At 41.6% G+C, this 22,616-nt stretch overlaps 2 protein-coding genes across 2 annotated transcripts; one reads left to right on the top strand and one right to left on the bottom strand.

The window, feature by feature from the left end:
• Nucleotides 1–745: 745 nt before the first annotated feature.
• On the bottom strand, nucleotides 746–13,331 carry LOC135333162 (ankycorbin-like). The gene is made up of 16 exons (XM_064528075.1): nucleotides 13,200–13,331; nucleotides 12,889–12,987; nucleotides 12,160–12,258; nucleotides 11,374–11,472; nucleotides 10,588–10,686; nucleotides 9,829–9,927; nucleotides 9,231–9,320; nucleotides 8,493–8,532; nucleotides 7,376–7,708; nucleotides 3,522–6,541; nucleotides 2,562–2,802; nucleotides 2,319–2,440; nucleotides 1,884–2,039; nucleotides 1,708–1,759; nucleotides 1,415–1,527; nucleotides 746–1,130 (listed from the first exon to the last, which is right to left on the bottom strand). The coding sequence occupies exons 1-16, from the start codon at nucleotides 13,287–13,289 to the stop codon at nucleotides 948–950; spliced, it is 4,935 nt and encodes a 1,644-aa protein (XP_064384145.1). The 5' UTR covers nucleotides 13,290–13,331; the 3' UTR covers nucleotides 746–947.
• Nucleotides 13,332–15,289: 1,958 nt separating this feature from the next.
• Nucleotides 15,290–16,642, top strand: LOC135334166 (selenoprotein K-like). Its single transcript, XM_064529244.1, has 5 exons — nucleotides 15,290–15,446; nucleotides 15,503–15,587; nucleotides 15,646–15,720; nucleotides 15,812–15,898; nucleotides 16,119–16,642. Exons 1-4 carry the CDS (start codon nucleotides 15,428–15,430, stop codon nucleotides 15,891–15,893), a joined length of 261 nt encoding a protein of 86 aa, XP_064385314.1. The 5' UTR covers nucleotides 15,290–15,427; the 3' UTR covers nucleotides 15,894–15,898; nucleotides 16,119–16,642.
• The last annotated feature ends 5,974 nt before the right edge of the window (nucleotides 16,643–22,616 follow it).

The raw sequence follows: 22,616 nt of genomic DNA, 5'->3' as shown, positions 1-22,616 counted from the left end.
AACAGTCATCTTCCTGCATTGAGATCTATGCATTGTAAAGTTCAATAAAATTGTTAGCAAATTTGGTTTCTTTGAGCCCGTATAATTATTGTGTTGCAGTAAAGATCTTCTTTCATCACTCACTCCCACCATCCCCCACAATCTGGGTCATTTAGTGTGTGTGGGTGTGGGTGTGTGTGTGGGTGTGTGTGTGTATGTGTGTGTGTGAGTGTGGGTGTGGGTGTAACTGTACAATAAATATGATGCTGTGAAATTGTCGTGTACCATGATTATAAATACGACCATGTCACTTTCCTCCATCCACTACAACTCTATAGGCACGCTGTTTCTAATCTATATAATCATGGACACTCTGATGGGACAAGTTGAAGACATTATAATTGTCAAGACAAGCAAGCCCGTTACCAAGGAAACATGACAACATTGATCATCATGGAAACTTTGACAATGTTTAGCCTAGTATGCAGTATACGTCATTACTGTTGCATTTTTTTACCGCTATAATTATGACATAATAATCATTAACAATAAAAGTGGCAAATTACTAAAGATCATTAACTAAGCAATCCACTAAGAGTTGTGTGTAATATTTATACCAAAATTATAAACCTAAAGTCCCCGTGAGGGATATGAACCAGATCTTCTAGCCACACCCTTAACCACACCTATTCTTCACCAATCTGTGTGTATTATCATGCATCCCATAAATAAGTTGAGCTCTTATTATGCTGCACAGTGCAATACATTTATTATTGACAACATAATAATATTCCCTCTGACATGTGACAATTGTGTGGACAGACATTGACTCAACAAAGCATTACAATTATGAGTGTATGTAGTGGTAGTAGCTATAGTGATCACAAAAACATTTATAATAGGTACTAACAAAATAATACAATGTCAGCAGTCATACTTTATAATGGCTAGAGGAGAACGTTGTTAGGCTAGTTCTTTACTAGCAATGTTCCCTTGAGGTCTTCAGCAATGTCAGCTCTATGGATAACGGGAGACTCTAGAGCTGTCAACAAGTCCTCCAGTTGTGGACCGTCTTGCAACCACTCCACAAGCATGTCTGTGAAACACTTAGTGACACTGTTGGGTCTTCTGGCATTCTCCTCAGCAATTACCTGCATTGGACATTATTATTATAATGACATCATTCTGTACTATCTAGTTCTCTACGGTATATCGGCTGAAACTATGTTAAGTTGTTGAAGGGAATCAGTTGCAATTAACACAGGGAAAGAGGAACATAATTATCTTAATAGTGCGCAACATTGTTAATTATGACCAATCAGACCATCTGGCACATTCCTTAACTGATGATGCACGACTGTATGAGCACAGGGCTATTAGTACACAGTCATCTACTGCTATACAGTGTTCAGTACACACACAGCAGAGCACTCACATCTAGTGTCCCCTCATTGACACCCAACTGCACTCCCAGAGGACGCCATGTCCCCCTCACCTCCCAGGCAGCTGTCCTCACTACCCTCAAATGATGATCCACACTCAGTCCCTCTGGAAGGAACACACAATCATGACAACAACAGAACACTATCATTATTCCTAAGCAATGCCTACTAACTGAAACACACATTACTGAAGGGAACTCTGTATTGTACTGATAAGATCAGCTACAGTTACGTATAATGCACTTAAGTCACTGCTGTTAATCAAATCAAGACTGATTATGCTTACCACCGTGAGTGAGATGACAAACATCAGGAGAGATGTCGCTGGTAGCTTTTGTCTGTAAAGAGAAATCAAATAATTATTAGCTACTTGCATTTGTAACATAGAGCATATAGAACATGTACTGCAACAATTTATACAAAATAAAGCTTTCAATTGTGATATAGTTGATAGTTGCCAACCTTAATGGTTGTTGCAATGTCCCCACGAGCAATGGCGGGAGACTCTAGTGCTCTAACAAGGGCAGACCAGGAGGGGGGAGGAGAGGAGCGCTTCACCCAGTGTGTCAGCATGGCCTCAAAGCACGGCTCAACCCAGCGATAGTCCTTCTCAAGACTCTGTATCAGTACACACAGTGAAACACAGTATTAAATACTTAGTAAGAGCTCAACATTACGTTGCTATAGTAACTTGTTAAATACGTTGGTACTTCATACAAGACGCCACCAAATATGCAGAGTCAGCATTGCTATAGACACCTCATTCTAAAAATGTAATGCTCACTATTCAACCATTAAATAACCGCAGCAGTCAATTAAATAGTGCACACACATAATTAGGACTACACTGGGAGAATACACTCAAGGTGGTGGAGGGACACATTCTTAAGGTCTCACCTTCCTAGTTGCATAGTCAATGTCCAGTTCTATAGCCAGGCTGTACCAGTCAGAGCGTATCTCTTTGATCACTTCCTTCACATCTGCAAACAGCTGATCAGTTTCAGAGCTGGAGGTGTTCTCTGTAACAATTGAAATTGTAAATAGATGATTATACATGTACAGTACACACGTAACAATGTATTATACATGTACACATTACACACATTATAATCTGCATACAAGCTCTAACATTATTCTCACCAACACTCTCTTTGAGGCAGTGGTACACGGTGAAGAAATGCTTCTGGTTCTTGGAGATCTCACAACTGATAAAGCCCTTGAAGTGACCATGTGACGAAGCCTTGAATTCCAACTTGTGTTCATCACCATCAATTTCAGGACTTCTTTTGCTCCACTCAAAGGAGAGGCTCTTGTCCCTCAACTCTCGCCTAGAGGCAAAGGGCAGAGCCTTGAGAGTAACATCCTCTCTCAGACTGACTTCCTGTACACAGGGATACGTACTAGTTAATGCACGGTTGCAAGTGCTCTATATATTATGGATATTATTGGCCAATAGCTCGAGGCGAAGCCGAGTGCTACATGATGCTTCGAGAACTTCCGCGAGGCCAAAATATCCATAGAGCACGAGCATAAAACAGTGCATTAACTGGTTTGTAACTTTTAGCTGCTTGCAGCTACCAATAGCTATCGGCTCTAGTATGTAGAATAGCAACTTTCTACGAAAATATTTTGCTATTCCTGATTCTGGAGAGTCTGCAATGGCCTTCAACGTACTGGTAAGCAAAACTAGCCTTTACTCGAGAATAAAGCCTTTGTTAGAAAGATAGCATTGCTAGAAGCTTATAGAATCACTTAGCTGTACTCGCATTGCAACCATGGAGCAGTTGTAGCTATTATAAAATTCTATGGCTTAAAATCAATTATTTTGACCACCAACCGTGCTCTAACTACCAAAAATTCCAACCACAGAATAATAGAGCACAGTTTGTGTTTACTACAGTTGTAGATCCTAGTCTATGGCATTTGCATAGTTCTTCCTTTGATCTTTGTACAAAAAACAATGTACAATGAATGCTTGCACACATATTATTAATAGTTAAATACACAAAAAACTGTTATAATCTGATACTAAAATTAAATGCTAGTACACAGGAATGGTAATTCTTATAGTGCATACACTGTAACTGTTAGTTCACTTACTTCTGCGAACCAGCATTCTTGGTGAGGACTCAGAGAGACTTTGCTGGTGCATTTAAAGCAGGGATCAGCTCCAGGTGTGAGGAGACAAAGCTTGGAACCATCTTCATGTTTGCCACAGTAGCAGTCGAAGGCAATGATTGGAGTGAGTAGTGGACTGATGTCCTTCATCACCAACAGGAGGGTTGAGAGGACGTAGGAACAAAGCTCGTGCATCGTATGGTCCCTGTCCTGTCGAATAATCCGTATCTCATAGCAATCGACGTTAGCGATAAGGGTAACAAAATGCTTGGCAGATTCGTCAATGTGAAAGGAGACGAGGTTTCTCTTTACTGAGGTATCAGTGGCAAGTTTCCAAGTCATGCCCAGAATTCCAGTACTCCCCCTTGAGACCAATTCACTGATCATGGCACAAAATACTCCAATGGGAACGTATTGGGGTTTGAATGTGATCTTGATTGGAGAGGGTGTATCAATGCCAGTGGGGGGTGGTTTCGTTAGTTCCTCGCGAGATGCACACTTGAGAATAGCGGGGATGAAATATGTCGTTTCAACTTCTTCTGTGGTATGGTCTTCCTCCACTGTTGTGATTTTGGCCAAAAGGTGGGAATGCTCGAGCAGTATGAGCAGCTTCTCAACAGGAATCAACTGGTCTTTCTTCACCCCCTGGTTTTCCTCCGAATGGCATCGAGTGATTGTTTTCAGTAAGAATTGACCCTTGAGTATCCAATTTTTTCTCTCATTATCGTTAAACTGAATATTGCCCTCTTCAGAATGGAGCTCCAGCAGCGGATTGACAACGAGAACACTGAGGCTGTTGAATACCACTTGGGGGTTGCAAATGACAAAGTTTCCAAACCAACCATCTTTATCCTTGATCTCTGGATGATATATCAAAGCTCCGACAAATCGATCAAGGTACCAAACGGTGAATCGAACTTCCTCCTCACTCATCTTTAACCCCTCGGTACCGATACGAATGCATTCTTCCATAGACACAATGTCATACTCTTTTCTCAGTACAACTCCCAACAAAAGCTGTTGTGGGCGAATTCGAAGCTTGGCATCTTTGAAATAGCTACTAAATATGCCATGAAGATGTTCACGAAGAGGTTCCATATCAGAATCAGTGCCTTCATAGTTGTCGACTGCTATGAACTTCTTGTCTTTTGGGTGTGAAAGTAATTTCTCAAACTTGCTGGTAATCTTGCTCACAGCTTCGTTTTTCTCTGTCAACTTTTGCTCTAAGCGGTCTTGGACATCTTTCTTGAAAGTGTCTGAGTTGAGGTGTTGGCTGACTGTTTGCTCAATGGCAGCCATGTCTTCTGCACTGACGTTAGCAGGCTCATCACTCTTCAGTAGAGTCAAAATATTCCGAATTGCTTTCTTTTGTTCGTGTTCATTTAGGCTCTTGTCGGCAGTGGTACTATCGCTCTTGCTGGCAGTGGTGCTATCGCTCTTGCTGGCAGTGGTGCCATCGCTCTTGCTGGCAGTGGTGCCATAGCTCTTGCTGGCAGTGGTGCCATCGCTCTTGTCGGCAGTGGTGCTTTCGCTCTTGCTGGCAGTGGTCTTGCTGGCAGTGGTACTATCACTCTTGCTGGCAGTGGTACTATCGCTCTTGCTGGTAGTGGTATTGCTGGCAGTGGTGCTATCGCTCTTGCTGGCAGTGGTCTTGCTGGCAGTGGTGCTATCGCTCTTGCTGGTAGTGGTCTTGCTGGCAGTGGTACTATCGCTCTTGCTGGAAGTGGTACTATCGCTCTTGTCGGCAGTGGTACTATGGCTCTTGCTGGCAGTGGTACTATCGCTCTTGCTGGTAGTGGTACTATCGCTCTTGTCGGCAGTGGTACTACTATGGCTCTTGCTGGCTGTAGTACTATCGCTTTTGCTGGCAGTGGTACTATCGCTCTTGCTGGTAGTGTTACTATCGCTCTTGCTGGCAGTGGTACTATCGCTCTTGCTGGCAGTGGTCTTGCTGGTAGTGGTCTTGCTGGCAGTGGTACTATTGCTCTTGCTGGCAGTGGTACTATCGCTTTTGCTGACAGCTTTTGTGGAGGCACAACATTTCTCGTACAGGAGATCGACTTTGATTTGCATTGCCAGTTCATCCTTGAAAGTACCTATGAGGGTAGCAACAGGCTTAGCAGAGCCTAGATTGCCCAGTTTACTACACTGCTCTCTGTCAATGTCCGAGTCAATCTTGGTATGGTGGCTGATAGCTGACAGGATTTGAGAGAGCGTTTCTCTGCTTGTGTACGTTGAATCGTACGGTGTGATCTTGTCCTTTCCTCGTTCGTACGAGACTTGACACATGTCATCGAGGTCTTTGTCCAGTCGAAAGAATACTAGGAAAATCCCTGCGCCTTTGCTTAGAAAAGGAAACATCTCCACAAATCCAGGCTGCCCACCTATATCGACCAGATTGAGTAGGACTTTGTTCAGCAGCTCTTTAGTGTACTCTCCTGAACCCACAATACTCCGGAGTCTCGAGACAACCTTTCCAACATCTACAGTAGTCACTTTCACGACCTTTTCCGGTGGTTCTGGTGTTGGTGATACCGGTGTTGGTGACACCGTTTCTTTGGGCACAGTAGCAGTTTCATCGATCTTGAGTTGAGTTTGCTTCTTTGGGTCAGTGGTTTCTTTTTTGGGCTGTTCCTTAGGTGTACTAGTATTGCTGACAGTGCTGTCTTCAATAGGTTCACAGGACATAAGGTAAGAGAAGATAAACTGTGTTTCTTCCTCTAGACTTGAAGACGCTTTGAATTCAAGCTTTGTTCCAGATTTGTCCACAAAGGCCAATACTTGTTCACACTCGGCTAGTAATGTACTGCAACGTTTCCTTTGATCTTCAGGCAGCAAAGACAGGTTAGTGATGGATCCAACAAGCCGCTGTCGAGTGGTCGTTTTTCCAAGACCCGAGGGACCAATGAAGTGCGTCTTGAGATAATGTAGCTCTATAGTGCCACTTGTGTCGGCCATCATCTCACCCAGTTTCTTTAAGTAGGTTCGGTTTTGAATATTGACTGTAAAAAAGTAAACAATCGGTAATATTATTGAACCAAAGTAGTGGTAAATAATTATTATTTTTGTGGCACATTTTTGTATCAAAATTGAGGTCCGATTGATATAAATAATGAAAGCACCGCAGGTGCTGATGCCTCGGTGGAGGTGCCAAGCTACATAACATAAAGCTACTAATAGCTAGCTTTTATACACACATTGATTATAATTATCACGATAAACATTTTTAATTTTGTTGCGCAGAATACACAATCACAGGGAAACTCAAATAGTGGGTAATGATCGACGATGATTGTTGTTAAAAACGATCGATGCCAAAAGTTCAAGTCTAAAATTAATGGCTGCAAGTCAGCACAGCGCCTTCCAGCTCTCTTCTCACTCTTGCAGCTACCAATAGCTAGCGTTCTAGTGCAGAGCTAACTACTAAGTAGAGTAGCAACACTCTGTGAACAAGTTTTGCTACGGACTCTTCTGAAAAGGCTGCAATGGCATTCCAAGTAAGCAAAACTAGGCATAATTCGAGAACGAAGCTTTATTTTGCAAATCCACAAATATGAATCTATGACTAGAAGCCTATAGAAACTCTTACTTGCATTTCATTGATCCTTGAGCAGCTCTAACAGTCTACACACAAACACACTACCCTATACCTCGCTTGTACTCAACAATGCAGTCTAGGAGAGACGTGTACAAGCATGCATGCATGATGGTCACAATCTATAGGGATTCTTCTCTGTTGTGATTTCAATATTAATACCGGTAATTACGGATAGAGTCGAATAGCTACTTAGTAGAGGGCTTAGGCGGAGGGTGGTTATCACCTGACATGTACTTACGTTGGGTCAATTGCTGACAGATTTGATGAGCTGTGTCTCCTTTTCCCAATCTCAGTGCGATATCCAGGAGAGCTCTGTAAGTTGCTTGTGAAGGATTATGTTGTTTCCAGATTTGCAAGCACTTCATCATGGCTGCTTGAGTTCCACGTGATTGGTTCACATCGGCTTGTTCAGCAATAGCTAGCCCCAGTGCACTCGAATAAAGTTCCACACCATCAAAACATAAGGCCAATTTGGGAGTATAAGGAACCTCTATTTCACTGTTGAGTTGCTCGTCAGTCAGATTGTATTGCTCTACTAGTTCTTGAAGAGTGACTCGTTTAGCGGATGGTCCTATAATTATACATTGATTAGTGGCGTGAACAATTACATAACACCAATGCAGCTAAGCTTACATACTCAATATTGGAGACATAAGGCCATGCATGCAAAGTCAATTTATAGTTTCTCAGGCTATTATTCCTAAAATAGCAAGCGGATTGAGGCATTTGATAAACATTAATGATAATGATATTCATAGAATTTTAATTGAAAACACATGCACCCCTAACTTCCTCAATAAGCGGAAGTGCATAATTTTTACTAATTAATTTTAGTCATAATTATTTCATGACCAAAAAACCATACAAATTTATCCTTTTCTTTTCTTTAATTTGAGGTCACACGCGTGTGATATTGTAAAGCTGCCAATTTCGAGCGCGAGGGCCTGAGAAACTACAAATTGACTTTGCATGGCATAATGATGGTAAGATATGGGGCAGGTGAATTATCTGCAGTATAGAATAATTATGCCTATTAAGTAAGTAAATTATATTCTTTTGCAGAATGAGTAACTAAGTCTGAGTTTGGTAAATTACCAGCTGACGTAAGCTAGTTCAGATTATAGTGAGACAAGAATTGTTAGGTACAGTAGCGTCACTGTACTTTATATTGACCGCTACTGTACCAGAGGAGGTACGACATCCGCGTGTCATCCGCATGTCTTTAACGCACACATTTCTTAGGTCAAAGTTCGGAATGTGTGTGTTTAAGACACGCGGATGTCGTACCTCCTCTGCTACTGTAGAACACTTCCACACACAATATTATAGTTATAGCCTTGTTCCTGCTGACATACCTAATTTAGAAGACACCTCTTCTCTGACTGTATCATGGTCCTGTGAAGAGCAATACAATATAATACATATTCCACGCTTCAATTATCCATGCAATGCACGTCTACTAGAATACTAATCGATACTGTACAATATGTACACCTATATAGCTTGAATGCTAACAACACCTCTTGATCCTCACCACAGATACTAACATGAGCCACAACAATATACAATAATAGGCTATACCGAAAAGGAAGGGGACCAGGCCTCCCTGTGTAAATGGTTGAAACACTCCGCGTTATGATTTTGCGCTCGCGAATATTTTCGTTTTGACCGTACTCTGGTTGTTATTTCAACTATTTCTAGCTCTCCTATCTACTAGCGATCACTCAGGGCTGGGAGGTACTCTAGAGAAGTAAGTTTACACCACCATGACCTCTGACAAGCTCTAAGTCCGTTGTCTTTACTCTGTTTTTAATTTTTGTTCACTATGTTATTCATTGCAAATTTGATTTCACAGTTTATGCAACAGCATGTGGTTGTGACGGAGGGTTGAAGAAACGCCTACTACTGTTTTAAGTGGAGTTGCGTACTCTTCCTCTTGGTGAAAGGTTGATTAATGTGTTTTTGATGAATGTTACAGTATTTGTAATTCAGGAACAACAAACTCTTAAACTAAAACACTTATGATCAATGCAGAGGAGGCTAATTGTACCTCCTCTGTGATCAGTGTGTGCATTATTGAGGTATGGACTCACATGTGATTCAGTAGCTTCCTCCAGCAGCTTTATTACTGAAGAGTTAGATTGAGGTGATCTCTTGGCCTTCATCAGAGCAGTCTTTCCATCCTGTGATGATGATCATATGAAGGGATGAGACGTACATTGTAAGAGGTAAAGTGGTCTAATGCGTATGACATGTACTTTGCTGACAGAGCGATACTGGCATGGTAATAGAAAATTTAGCAAATCAGACACCCTACAAGAGTGAGAGCACATACAGTAACTTTTGAGAACACATCTGTGCGATAGACCATAAATAAAGTAAAGGAAAGGGATTGGCAAAGAGCAAAAATGCAACTATCCAGCTATGTTATTAAACTGTACAACCTTTTAAGTGCTACGTACGTATCATAATTATTCATTTGTGTACAACATATCCACGAAAACGTATGCAGCCCAGTTCGTCAACTTAGACACAAATAAGCAAGATAAGCGTAAAATTATAAGCAAAACGTAACAATTAAAATACTGGCAATGTGCATAATTGTAAGTACATGCGCAAATATTTCATTTACCAAATGATGAAAATTAATGGTCACAAACATGCTGCCTATAAACACAATCAGATACTCACCTTGTTAGCCAGGTCCACCACGGCTCCTGAGGAGAGCAGCTGTCTAACACAATCTGTGTGACCTCTCAAGGCTGCCCACATGAGTGGAGTAATCCCATCCTACAAGAGTGAGAGCATAATAATAACTTCTGACAACACATCTGTGTGATAGATCATAGTTACACTTATTTTTGGAATTTACCATTTGCCCCAAACTGAGTGTGCAGTGAGCGTAGTTTACAGCGCCTAAATCAACTTTTATAACCCTAAAAATATTCTAGTGTTGAGTGCAATCTTTCAGTATGCAGTGGACCAACTGTACGGTTTGATTTTTCGTCTCTGTATTTTACAGCAGCTCTACAAATCAAATGCATGTGCATAATAAAAGAAAAGCCGACTGCCTTGAGCCTGACATCACAAATAATTACGTCTTTTAATTACAGCAACCGTTGGAGGACTTAAATAATGGAATTCAGTCAGAGTTGGTGCTGTAATTACAAATAAAGTAAGGATTGGCAATATTTACTATAATAGAGTGGTTGCATCTGACGTCATCCATCCACACACACAAAAGTACATAACACTAACTCTAACCTTTCAGCAAGTTAGCTCGTAGTTGAGTGACGGTAGATTAAAATCCACACAAACCAAAATAATAGTCAACCCAATCAATTCCATGGAATGCTTGTCAACAATTATTCAGCATAGAGGTGATTTTAAGGCAATGTCCATGTATAATTATAACTCCTATAGACCATCAGTTTAGTATCAGATACTCACCTTGTCAGCCAGGTCCACCACTGCTCCTGAGGAGAGCAGCTGTCTAACACTATCAGTGTGACCTCCCCTGGCTGCCCAATAGAGTGGAGTACTCCCATTCTACAAGAGTGAGAGCATAATAATAACTTTTGACAACACATCTGTGTGATAGATCATAGTTACACTTATTTTTGGAATTTACCATTTGCCCCAAACTGAGTGTGCAGTGAGCGTAGTTTACAGCGCCTAAATCAACTTTTATAACCTCAAAAATATTATGGTGGCGCTTAAGCGCACAGCTATTCTAGTGTTGAGTGCAATCTTTCAGTATGCAGTGGACCAACTGTACGGTTTGATTTTTCGTCTCTGTATTTTACAGCAGCTCTACAAATCAAATGCATGTGCATAATAAAAGAAAAGCCGACTGCCTTGAGCCTGACATCACAAATAATTACATCTTTTAATTACAGCAACCGTTGGAGGACTTAAATAATGGAATTCAGTCAGAGTTGGTGCTGTAATTACAAATAAAGTAAGGATTGGCAATATTTACTATAATAGAGTGGTTGCATCTGACGTCATCCATCCACACACACAAAAGTACATAACACTAACTCTAACCTTTCAGCAAGTTAGCTCGTAGTTGAGTGACGGTAGATTAAAATCCACACAAACCAAAATAATAGTCAACCCAATCAATTCCATGGAATGCTTGTCAACAATTATTCAGCATAGAGGTGATTTTAAGGCAACGTCCATGTATAATTATAACTCCTATAGACCATCAGTTTAGTATCAGATACTCACCTTGTTAGCCAGGTCCACCACTGCTCCTGAGGAGAGCAGCTCTCTAGTACAGTCAGTGTGACCTTTATAGGCTGCCCACATGAGTGGAGTCCACCCATCCTACAAGAGTGAGAGCATAATAATAACTTTTGACAACACATCTGTGTGATAGATCATAGTTACACTTATTTTTGGAATTTACCATTTGCCCCAAACTGAGTGTGCAGTGAGCGTAGTTTACAGCGCCTAAATCAACTTTTATAACCTCAAAAATATTATGGTGGCGCTTAAGCGCACAGCTATTCTAGTGTTGAGTGCAATCTTTCAGTATGCAGTGGACCAACTGTACGGTTTGATTTTTCGTCTCTGTATTTTACAGCAGCTCTACAAATCAAATGCATGTGCATAATAAAAGAAAAGCCGACTGCCTTGAGCCTGACATCACAAATAATTACGTCTTTTAATTACAGCAACCGTTGGAGGACTTAAATAATGGAATTCAGTCAGAGTTGGTGCTGTAATTACAAATAAAGTAAGGATTGGCAATATTTACTATAATAGAGTGGTTGCATCTGACGTCATCCATCCACACACACAAAAGTACATAACACTAACTCTAACCTTTCAGCAAGTTAGCTCGTAGTTGAGTGACGGTAGATTAAAATCCACACAAACCAAAATAATAGTCAACCCAATCAATTCCATGGAATGCTTGTCAACAATTATTCAGCATAGAGGTGATTTTAAGGCAATGTCCATGTATAATTATAACTCCTATAGACCATCAGTTTAGTATCAGATACTCACCTCGTCAGCCAGGTCCACCACTGCTCCTGAGGAGAGCAGCTGTCTAATACAGTCAGTGTGACCTTTATAGGCTGCCCACATGAGTGGAGTCCACCCATCCTACAAGAGTGAGAGCATAATAATAACTTTTGACAACACATCTGTGTGATAGATCATAGTTACACTTATTTTTGGAATTTACCATTTGCCCCAAACTGAGTGTGCAGTGAGCGTAGTTTACAGCGCCTAAATCAACTTTTATAACCTCAAAAATATTATGGTGGCGCTTAAGCGCACAGCTATTCTAGTGTTGAGTGCAATCTTTCAGTATGCAGTGGACCAACTGTACGGTTTGATTTTTCGTCTCTGTATTTTACAGCAGCTCTACAAATCAAATGCATGTGCATAATAAAAGAAAAGCCGACTGCCTTGAGCCTGACATCACAAATAATTACGTCTTTTAATTACAGCAACCTTTGGAGGACTTAAATAATGGAATTCAGTCAGAGTTGGTGCTGTAATTACAAATAAAGTAAGGATTGGCAATATTTACTATAATAGAGTGGTTGCATCTGACGTCATCCATCCACACACACAAAAGTACATAACACTAACTCTAACCTTTCAGCAAGTTAGCTCGTAGTTGAGTGAATGCTTGTCAACAATTATTCAGCATAGAGGTAATTTTAAGGCAATGTCCATGTATAATTATAACTCCTATAGACCATCAGTTTAGTATCAGATACTCACCTCGTCAGCCAGGTCCACCACTGCTCCTGAGGAGAGCAGCTGTATAACACAGTCAGTGTGCCCTCTACTGGCTGCCCTCATGAGTGGAGTCCACCCATCCTACAAGAGTGAGAGCATACAGTAACTTTTGACAACACATCTGTGTGATCATAGTTACACTTATTTTTTGGAATTTACCATTTGCCCCAAACTGAGTGTGCAGTGAGCGTAGTTTACAGCGCCCAAATCAACTTTTGATTGGGTAGGTATTAAATTTATAGCATGACAGCAAAAATAGACTTTCACAGCTTTAGCTCTGCAAACCAGCTTACCTTCACACTGTTGACATCCTTTCCCCTCTTGATAGCATCTCGCAAAGCACTCAAGTCACCAGCCCTGGCAGCACTGAGTATGTCGGCCATTATTCACAAGCGTTTCGTCACATTGAAATTCCACCACTTAGTTTTAACAGGAAGTGGCTACATTTGTAACATTTTTCAATGTTTAGACCACGCCTTTCACAGAAAAAAAGTCATGCTTTTTCAAGCCACGTGTACGCATAGGGGGCTTTCCAAACACGCTCAGAAGTCACATGGGAAGGAAGTGCAATTCAAGGGCTCTCTTTCAGTGCAAAAAACAAACAAATTGTCCTAACCACAGCCATGTTATAGCTCGTACAGCTACACAACTCTCTTATCAGCCCGCTTACTAACCCCAAAGAACTTGCTGTATCTCCAGTGCAACAATTTTTTAGTGAAAAACACAAGAACAGTCGTTCACAGTAAGTTAAAGGCTATGTAGGGGTATATTTTTTGTAGTTGGCTAACTTTTTTAAAAGGAGATATGTACATTTGTAAAAGCCATACATTTTTTCACTCTTAGGTCTTGTACTAGCTACTAGCTAGCTAGCTGCCTTGTATTTGTATCAGGCTGTGTATCAGGTATATGTAATGTGAGTTTCCTAACTTTGATTTTACCGTCTCAGGATCCATATTTTAGTCCACGATATATATCTGGAGCTGGAGGTCTGCCTTCAACTTCGTGGCCAAACTTTGTTGAGGAGGTATCGTCGCTCGTATGGGTTTCTTGTCTTCAGTTAAAGAGTGAGTCAAGCAATGCCTTTCGTCGCTCTTTGCCAATGTGCCTAATTTCACTAGCGACGTGACATGGTTACCACCACTCAGCATCAACCGGTGAGAAGCTGTTTGTTTCTACGGCGAATTGTGGAGGTATTCCACTCGGAACACGAGGTGTGCTGATGGGTACTGAACGATTGGCTGTCAGGATAGTTCTTACCTACATGTCCTCCTGTTTTCACTTGTAGGGTTGGAGACACACTGCTGGACAGGCTAATAATTTTCTACAAAGCTGTGAGAAAACAGACAAAAACTTTCAGAGAATCGCAGTTTTGTAGCTTCCTCTCTAGAGGTGTTAGCGGAGACTGTGACTTGTGTATAGGATGTCGTTACAGCAGTACACTCACTAAGGACATGAGGATCGAGGATCTTTCATGAACCCTATTCCTGTGCACAACTTGCAAGTGACCTTGATGTTTCCGAGAGGCGTTAAATGATGTCAGGGGGACGTACGTACGTGTTGCAGTTGTCGGCTAGGTGGTCCCGATAGCAGCATGGACACGACAACAACTTGGACTGCCTCAACTACTCACAGCAGTATGCTGCACAGAAGTACGACAAACTGTCAACTCAATAGGTTGCTGAAGCACTGTCACTAAAATTAATTATCATCGATTCTTATTGGCTATGGTCTTTATAGCTGTTGATACGATATTGTTGGTGTCGAACTGATCAAACAGCCCCCTATATAGCTTATAAATAAGTTGCTCATTCATTCCTATGTGTGTAACAAGCAATTCAATTCAACCTACTTGTTGTATATACTTACAAGCATTAATTTTTATTGTGTGATTTTGTGTTGATAATGCCACAACTTTGAATGTGAATATCTTTTTGTAAAAAAGTTAGCCATCTACCTGTCTTTGTTATTGAAGTAGCTCTATGCTTTTTACATTGAGTGATTCACTCTGAGAGTCCTGGAAAATTTTTGTCTGCCCAGGATGAAGCTCAGAGTAGGTACACTATACAAACCACAATAAAGATGTCTGACAACACAGGCTGCCCAGTTCCAACAGTTTTGATTGAAGCATGCGCATTTGTGATAGTATATCAGACAAATGCATGTTTATTGTGTCTACACAAAAATAAATGACATATGACTAAGCATAACAGCACAAAAATGAAGTAAAGTCACTACCATTACACAGGAAACTTCTTCAATCTTGACCACACCTCTTTTTCCATTTTTGTTGGATTCCAAATTTGCACTAAATGACACGTTTGAAACGCTTGCAGGTACGCCCCTTTGTTGTTTGTTTGCCCTCACGAGATTAAGACCACGCCTTTCTACTGCCACCCACAGTAGAAGGGCCGTGGTCTCCATACAATAGATGGAAGAGCTAGCTAGCTAGCTAGCTGAGTTCTAGTATGTGTACGTGTACAAGTGGTGCAAGTAGTTCCATACAAGAAGATTCAAGGAAGCTATGGTGTATTTATCAGGAGGTAAGTGTGAGTGTGATATATTAGCTGACACACACTCCATACTCTACTGTGTGCAGGTAAAGTCCTTGAGAACAGGTCATGGCTGAGTGTGGACGGTATCGTTGACTTGTTCTGGGCTGTCATTAACTTCTTTGTCTTGTTGTAAGTTACACACACCCTGATCATGCCAGTGTGTTTCAACCCTTCCCTGCTCTCACAGCTTCAAGACTCTAATAAGCCCTGGAGCTAGTGCTACTGGACCATCACGCAGCACAGACTATAGGCGATCTGGAGTGTGCGTTTATAGTGTCTCTTATACTGTTTTGTTTTGTGTTGCCAATTTTATGCCTACCTAGTATTTATTATTCCTACCTTTGTGTGTGCAGTGCTGATCAAGGGAGACGTATTGGTCGTGTTGGTAAGGGTGCTGGTGGTGGTGCTGGACCTCCCCCCATGGGCGGTGGATGAGGAAGGTATTGTGTGTGTGGTGTGTGTGTGGGCGGTGGATGAGGAAGGTATTGTGTGTGTGTGGTGTGGGTGGTGTGGGTGGTGTGTTAGAAAGTTGATACACATGTTAGGATTTTATAGTGTACATTGACCGCACACAAACTTGTACTGTATAATGTACTGTATGTTTTAGCAGACCTACACTGTGTATATTATCTGATCATGATGCCCCCCCTCTCTCTGCAGAGCACCAGTCCTAACTGGGACAGCCCCAACATGTGGTCAACAGATGCTCCATTCTACAGTAATGACATCACCTCCGATATGAGCCCCCTATCAGCAGTGGCACCACCGACCCAACCTCACCCTCCGAGGACACCACACTCTCAGCCACCACCTATGACCTCTTTGAGAACTAAAGTATCTGGAGTCTGAGCAACGCTGATAGTTCAACACTTCTTTCCTGGGCCCAACATAAATCTGAACCCCCACTAAGCAAGACTGAGTAAACCCCTCTGACCTACTGCAACGATTTGGACTATGAATTTTGGATAACGATTTCAACTTAACCTCATTTCAATTGAGTTGTCTGCTATTAGCTCTAGTATCAGCATTTTAGCAAGTGATTATCTAGCCAGCTATCTAGTTTATTATTGTTATCGTGTAGCTACTAGTAGATTGTTCAGTTGTCATTTTGAGAGCTGTATGTGTTTAGTAGCTAGCTGATGACATTATTGTGTCTTGGCATTATATGAATTAACCATTAACAATTGTGACCTGCTGGGTAATGTATACTTATACATGCATACCGTAATCGTTCTAATTATAGAACCAGTAAAAAATATTTATTTTTCTAAAAACAATGTACGTGATTTTATATGGTAGTATAATTATAGGCGTTATAAAAGAGGGCGTCCTAACCGAGGCTGGTGCTATAATAGAATGATAACGGTACATACAAGGAATGTAGACAGAATATTAATACATGAGGTGATATAAGGTATAGACAATATACACAGTCAACAATCCGTGCATGGCATGGGGATATATAATTATAACCATCATAATAATTAAATACGTTACTGATACTGCACATAATTATATACAAATTATGTATCAAGACATTCACAAATTATAATACAAGCAAACCGATTCATAAATAACAGGCACAAAACAAATAATGCTAAAATAACAATAATTATTATGATCAAGTGTAAGTGTACAGTTCATTGTTCCTTCTCTAGGCAATGTTTAAACACTTTACTAGCAATTTCGTCTCTTCTCATATTTTGGAGTACTTTAAGGCGAGCGGATTACACACCCTAGCTTGCTATCACCGAGGGAACTCACTGTTTCTAGGAGGGCTTGTACTAGACACACACACTGGTCTGAAATCAAAAAGAGACAGAATATTCCACAGCACATGTAGAACTATTAATGGAGCTTACTGTTGGTTCTTGAGGTATGCACACACACTGGTCTGAAATAAAAGAGACAGAGTATTCCACAGCACATGCAGAACTATTAATGGAGCTTACTGTTGGTTCTTGAGGTACGCACACACACTGGTCTGAAATCAAAGAGACAGAATATTCCACAGCACATGCAGAACTATTAATGGAGCTTACTGTTGGTTCTTGAGGTATGCACACACACTGGTCTGAAATAAAAGAGACAGAGCATTCCACAGCACATGTAGAACTATTAATGTAGCTTACTATTGGTTCTTGAGGTACGCACACACACTGGTCTGAAATAAAAGAGACAGAGTATTCCACAGCACATGTAGAACTATTAATGGAGCTTACTGTTGGTTCTTGAGGTACGCACACACACTGGTCTGAAATAAAAGAGACAGAACAGCACATGTAGAACTATTAATGTAGCTTACTATTGGTTCTTGAGGTACGGCACACACACAGGTCTGAAATCAAAGAGACAGAATATTCCACAGCACATGCAGAACTATTAATGGAGCTTACTGTTGGTTCTTGAGGTACGCACACACACTGGTCTGAAATAAAAGAGACAGAGTATTCCACAGCACATGTAAAACTATTAATGGAGCTTACTGTTGGTTCTTGAGGTACGCACACACACTGGTCTGAAATCAAAGAGACAGAATATTCCACAGCACATGCAGAACTATTAATGGAGCTTACTGTTGGTTCTTGAGGTATGCACACACACTGGTCTGAAATAAAAGAGACAGAGCATTCCACAGCACATGTAGAACTATTAATGTAGCTTACTATTGGTTCTTGAGGTACGCACACACACTGGTCTGAAATAAAAGAGACAGAGTATTCCACAGCACATGTAGAACTATTAATGGAGCTTACTGTTGGTTCTTGAGGTACGCACACACACTGGTCTGAAATAAAAGAGACAGAACAGCACATGTAGAACTATTAATGTAGCTTACTATTGGTTCTTGAGGTACGGCACACACACAGGTCTGAAATCAAAGAGACAGAATATTCCACAGCACATGCAGAACTATTAATGGAGCTTACTGTTGGTTCTTGAGGTACGCACACACACTGGTCTGAAATAAAAGAGACAGAGTATTCCACAGCACATGTAAAACTATTAATGGAGCTTACTGTTGGTTCTTGAGGTACGCACACACACTGGTCTGAAATCAAGAGGTTACACAGTACACAATGGAGCTTACTGTTGGTTCTTGAGGTACGCACACACACAGGGCTGAAATCAAGAGGTTACAAAGTACACAATGGAGCTTACTGTTGGTTCTTGAGGTACGCACACACACAGGGCTGAAATCAAGAGGTTACAAAGTACACAATGGAGCTTACTGTTGGTTCTTGAGGTACGCACACACACAGGGCTGAAATCAAGAGGTTACAAAGTACACAATGGAGCTTACTGTTGGTTCTTGAGGTACGCACACACACAGGGCTGAAATCAAGAGGTTACAAAGTACACAATGGAGCTTACTGTTGGTTCTTGAGGTACGCACACACACAGGGCTGAAATCAAGAGGTTACAAAGTACACAATGGAGCTTACTGTTGGTTCTTGAGGTACGCGCACACACACAGGGCTGAAATCAAGAGGTTACAAAGTACACAATGGAGCTTACTGTTGGTTCTTGAGGTACGCACACACACAGGGCTGAAATCAAGAGGTTACAAAGTACACAATGGAGCTTACTGTTGGTTCTTGAGGTACGCGCACACACACAGGGCTGAAATCAAGAGGTTACAAAGTACACAATGGAGCTTACTGTTGGTTCTTGAGGTACGCACACACACAGGGCTGAAATCAAGAGATTACAAAGTACACAAAGGAGCTTACTGTTGGTTCTGAGGTACGCACACACACAGGTCTGAAATCAAGAGGTTACAAAGTACACAATGGAGCTTACTGTTGGTTCTTGAGGTACGCACACACACAGGGCTGAAATCAAGAGGTTACAAAGTACACAATGGAGCTTACTGTTGGTTCTTGAGGTACGCACACACACAGGGCTGAAATCAAGAGGTTACAAAGTACACAATGGAGCTTACTGTTGGTTCTGAGGTACGCACACACACTGGTCTGAAATCAAGAGGTTACAAAGTACACAATGGAGCTTACTGTTGGTTCTGAGGTACGCACACACACTGGTCTGAAATCAAGAGGTTACAAAGTACACAATGGAGCTTACTGTTGGTTCTTGAGGTACGCACACACACAGGTCTGAAATCAAGAGGTTACAAAGTACACAAAGGAGCTTACTGTTGGTTCTGAGGTACGCACACACACAGGGCTGAAATCAAGAGGTTACAAAGTACACAATGGAGCTTACTGTTGGTTGGTCTTGAGGTACGCACGCACACAGGTCTGAAATCAAGAGGTTACACAGTACACAATGGAGCTTACTGATGGTTCTTGAGGTACGCACACACACAGGTCTGAAATCAAGAGGTTACAAAGTACACAATGGAGCTTACTGTTGGTTCTTGAGGGGCTTGTACTAGAAGTACACACATGACCATTCACAGGTAAGGGTAAAAAAACACGATAATACAAAGTACACGATTGGAACTTGATAATGGATGAACTGGTTTGCAATTGACGGGTCACAGCGGCCACCATCACTACGTATACTGGAGAGACAGGCTCACGAACTGAAACTTCAGAGGCATATGAGCTGAAAACAAATAAATACATATCAGGCTAACTATTTGTTAGCATGGCAACCTGTGAAAAAAGTATTGCACATGCACACAACCATGTACATGACACTGGTTAGCCTGCATGGGCTGCATACAAGCAAGCAACAGACAAGACACAGTACAGTGCCCTGGGGCATATTGATCTTGACACAGGCCAAGACAGGTGCCCTGCTCTTCTTCCTGTCACTGGCAGTATGCAGTGTTTTCCCAACTAAGCAGCTCTGTTGCTCATGTGATCATCTGTTCTTGTAAAAGATATACAGAGAGTGGATAAATACAATTATAATTATATGTATGACACAGAGTGTTGCCATGGTAGCAACCACAGCCGACAGTTGGTGCTTTGACCCACTGCTGCAATGCTGCTAGATCTATATGATTATAGAGAGCATAGTTCCATAGAGCTTAAAGTGGCAACACACTTAGTCAGTTAAAATTATAACAGGCACTTGATTTGTGCTGTTAATAGCCTAAGCTCGCTCTGAGCAACACTGGGAGTGCTGGTTAGGAGGGTTCAAATCTGAGTCACCGTTACGATGATCAGTGATGATATAGGTAACTCAATCATGCAGGCAGTTACTGACTACAATATACTCACATGTTGCATCATAATGGTGATACACATTGCATGACACATCATATATTGCATGATAAGTACACCACTGGGGTCAATGCAGCAACTCTTGATTAAGGCTTTCAGGCATATTGTGTCATTGTCATTGGTTAAGTGACATGAATCTCCTTTGTTGGGAGTAGTCTGATCTATTAGCCAACATTCAGTAAGAGGCTTTGAATTGGGCAATAGGCACTTCATTTGTGCTCCTGCCATTGGTTAGATAAGCTCGCTCTGAGCAGGACAGTTGGCTTTGCAGCCATTGGTTAGTACAAGAGCTCGCTCTGAGCTGGATTGCCTGAGTTCAGTTGGCTTTGCAGCCATTGGTAAGAGTGAGTGTAGAGCCTAGCATTGACCCCGGGATTAGTATCCCCTGTGTGGTGACTAGTCATGTGATGTGTGCGTGATCATTGCAGAGGCCACCACCACCCGCCACCAATTGCATACAAGCCTCGCCAACAAGACAAACATAGAACAGAAACAAAAAAACTAAACTATCCTAAAAAAGCACAAACAAGATTGAACACAAAGTAAGTAAAGTACGCACGAATGAAAGCTCTTACTCTAAAACAAAAAAAGGTTTTTTTGGTGGTGTTACCCGGTTTTTTTTTTTTTGGTTATATTAAGGTGGTTCTAATAATCTTGCATGCATTTAATTGTGATAAAGCCTGATTCTTATAACTTCTATAACGAGTATGTAGGGATATTTATATAAATGTAAGTACACAAAGAAAAATTAAACTGCACAACCACACAGTGGCTGTGCAGAACTACAACTACTAATTGGCCTAAATTGGAGAATTTGGTCTGATAACGAACAAAAAAAAAACAAACACAGTGATTACACAAAAAGAGTATAGTACAGTATGAATCATTACCCTCACTTTGAGGGTATTAGATCTATACTAATGCTCATGGATCTGATAATCTGGCTGGTGCAAGATTATGTGAAAAGAAAAAAAAAGCTATCTATCTATACCTAACAAATCAAGCTACAAGTGTAGAAACACAAACAAATTGGCCTAACCTAATTAACACAGGCGAGGCAATGCAATGGCTTTGGAGGGGGGCATGCAGATATAGATAGTATGATGGTACCTCAGCTGCAGGGTCGTGAAGAGCGGTAGGAGGTCTCGACGGTTACAGGCGAAGGAGTTGAGCTGGCCAGACAATGCTATCTGCAGTCGAATAGACCACTCTACACGAGGGGCTACAAGCTACCTGCAGTCCGAAGCACCCAGCCCACCAGTGCTATTCCATGACCGTTCCAACCACCAATGGAGACAACAAACCCAAACCAAACCCCCATACAGAGGTACAACCATGCACAGAGGCATTACACAGCCAAACCACCTTAGAGGCAAACCCCCTTGCAGAGGAATCACAACCACCTTATATAGAGAGAGGCATACACAACTAAACTCCCTTACAGAGGAATGCACAACCAAACAAACCTCCTTAGAGAGAGGCATCAGTACAACCAAGCCCCCTTAGAGAGAGGCATCAGTACAACCTAGTCCCCTTAGAGAGGCATCAGTACAACCAAGCCCCCTTAGAGAGAGGCATCAGTATAACCTAGTCCCCTTAGAGAGGCATCAGTACAACCAAGCCCCCTTAGAGAGAGGCATCAGTACAACCAAGCCCCCTTAGAGAGAGGCATCAGTACAACCCCCTTAGAGAGAGGCATACACAACTAAACTCCCTTACAGAGGAATGCACAACCAAACAAACCTCCTTAGAGAGAGGCATCAGTACAACCTAGTCCCCTTATAGAGAGGCATCAGTACAACCAAGTCCCCTTATAGAGAGGCATCAGTACAACCCCCTTAGAGAGAGGCATCAGTACAACCAAGCCCCCTTAGAGAGAGGCATCAGTACAACCCCCTTAGAGAGAGGCATCAGTACAACCAAGTCCCCTTAGAGAGAGGCATCAGTACAACCAAGCCCC

The sequence above is a fragment of the Halichondria panicea genome, chromosome 3 (genome assembly GCF_963675165.1).
Source record: "Halichondria panicea chromosome 3, odHalPani1.1, whole genome shotgun sequence".
Lineage (NCBI taxonomy): Eukaryota > Metazoa > Porifera > Demospongiae > Suberitida > Halichondriidae > Halichondria > Halichondria panicea.
Note: the sequence above shows the minus strand (reverse complement) of the source record. Positions and strands in the feature narration are given on the sequence as shown.